Source organism: Odocoileus virginianus, chromosome 16 (genome assembly GCF_023699985.2).
Source record: "Odocoileus virginianus isolate 20LAN1187 ecotype Illinois chromosome 16, Ovbor_1.2, whole genome shotgun sequence".
Taxonomy (NCBI): domain Eukaryota; kingdom Metazoa; phylum Chordata; class Mammalia; order Artiodactyla; family Cervidae; genus Odocoileus; species Odocoileus virginianus.
The window spans coordinates 61,966,971-61,968,406 of NC_069689.1; the positions used below are offsets into that span (position 1 = coordinate 61,966,971).

The following is a 1,436-nucleotide window of genomic DNA, read 5'->3' on the forward strand; positions in this document are numbered from 1 at the left end:
TAGGGGTCAGTGGTCATATATTTTCTAGAGAAAAAAGAATGGAGACAGAAACAGAGCTTAACCAGCAAAACAAAACTGAACTCAGAACGTTTGGAGCTGTGTTTAAACTGTTTACAAGCCTTTGGTTGAGAAACAAGCAAGGTTACAACAGTGGTGACGTTGACCCAACTGACCGTCACCATCACCATGAGCTGGTCCTCAGGCCTGGCCTCCAAGCCCATCATGGGTTTTTTCCTCCGCGTGGGGCAGCTGCTCTCCACCTGTGTGTCCTTCTCTCTGGGGGCCAGCCTGGGCATTTGGGAGGAGGGCATGGGTAACTGGTGCATGTTCATCTGGTGTCTCTGCTTTGCCTTGAACCTCATCATCTCCGTAGTGGAGTTATGCTGGCTGCAGTCCCGCCTCCCTTGCTCCTGGGATGGTTTTCTTCATGCTTATTCCTTCTACTTCGCCATCATCTGCATTGTGACTTCCCTCATCTTTGGCACCTCCTACATCCAGTTCTTTTCTCCAGGCCCCACCCAGAACCGTGCCATCACCGCCACCACCTTCTCCTGCGTGGCTGCTCTGCTTTATGCCATCGAAGTGGCCTGGGTCTGTGTCCGACCCGGCGACATGGTCTGCTTCGTGCCCAGCTTCCCAGGTGCGCTCAGGAGGCACATAGCTCTGGAGAACTATGTGGCCTGTGTCATCTTCGCCTTCATCAGCAACACTGACCTGTACCTGCACCAGCCGGCCCTGGTGTGGTGTGTGGCCGTGTACTGGATCTGCTTCATCCTGGGGGCCGTGAACTTCCTTGTGAATGGGTGTGACTGTGACAACGACAAAAAGCTGCCCCTCCCTGTCCCCTGTTTGCTGTGGGTGCAGACTGTGCTCTCCGTCCTCCTCTATGCCACCGCAGTGATCCTCTGGCCACTCTACCAGTTCAACGAGAAGTTGGGGGAGGGCAGTCCCAGCGGTCCAGCGATATGAGCTGCAGTGATCAACTCATTACCTTTGTCTGCATCTGCGACCAGCGACCGATTTGGCTATCCTGACCGCCATCAACCTACTGGTTTATGTGGCTGACATGGTGTACTTGGTCCGAGAGGCTTTTGTATGGACTGAGGCTCAGCCCACAGACTCTGGATTCTTCTTTTCACCTGTAGTTTCTTCACCAACTTCTGATGTCCTCTGATGCTCTCTTTAGACTCAGATACCTGGTCTTGGTGGGGGAGGGGAGTTGAGGGGAAAGTGGATGGAGCCACAGGTAGAAGGGAGATTTCTAAGAATATGGCCTTTCTGAGCATTCTGATTTTGAAACATGTAAACAAATTGCTTTTTTAAGAAAATAAAGTTAAAGTTTGAAAAATATACCAAGTGGAAAAGAAGGGTCAGGGGAGGGATTGTTCACCAGATGGTCTCCATATCCCCTGCAGCCTTGATGGACAGGCTGGGGA

General features: G+C 51.9%; 1 protein-coding gene across 1 annotated transcript; it reads left to right on the plus strand.

Moving 5' to 3' along the window:
* Positions 1–222: 222 nt before the first annotated feature.
* LOC139038645 (myeloid-associated differentiation marker-like) lies at positions 223–969 on the plus strand. The gene has a single exon (XM_070477535.1). It carries the CDS (start codon positions 223–225, stop codon positions 967–969), a length of 747 nt encoding a protein of 248 aa, XP_070333636.1.
* The last annotated feature ends 467 nt before the right edge of the window (positions 970–1,436 follow it).

Coding starts and splice junctions, on each gene's coding strand:
- LOC139038645 (XM_070477535.1), top strand. CDS start 223: ATGGGTTTTTTCCTCCGCGTGGGGCAGCTGCTCTCCACCTGTGTGTCC.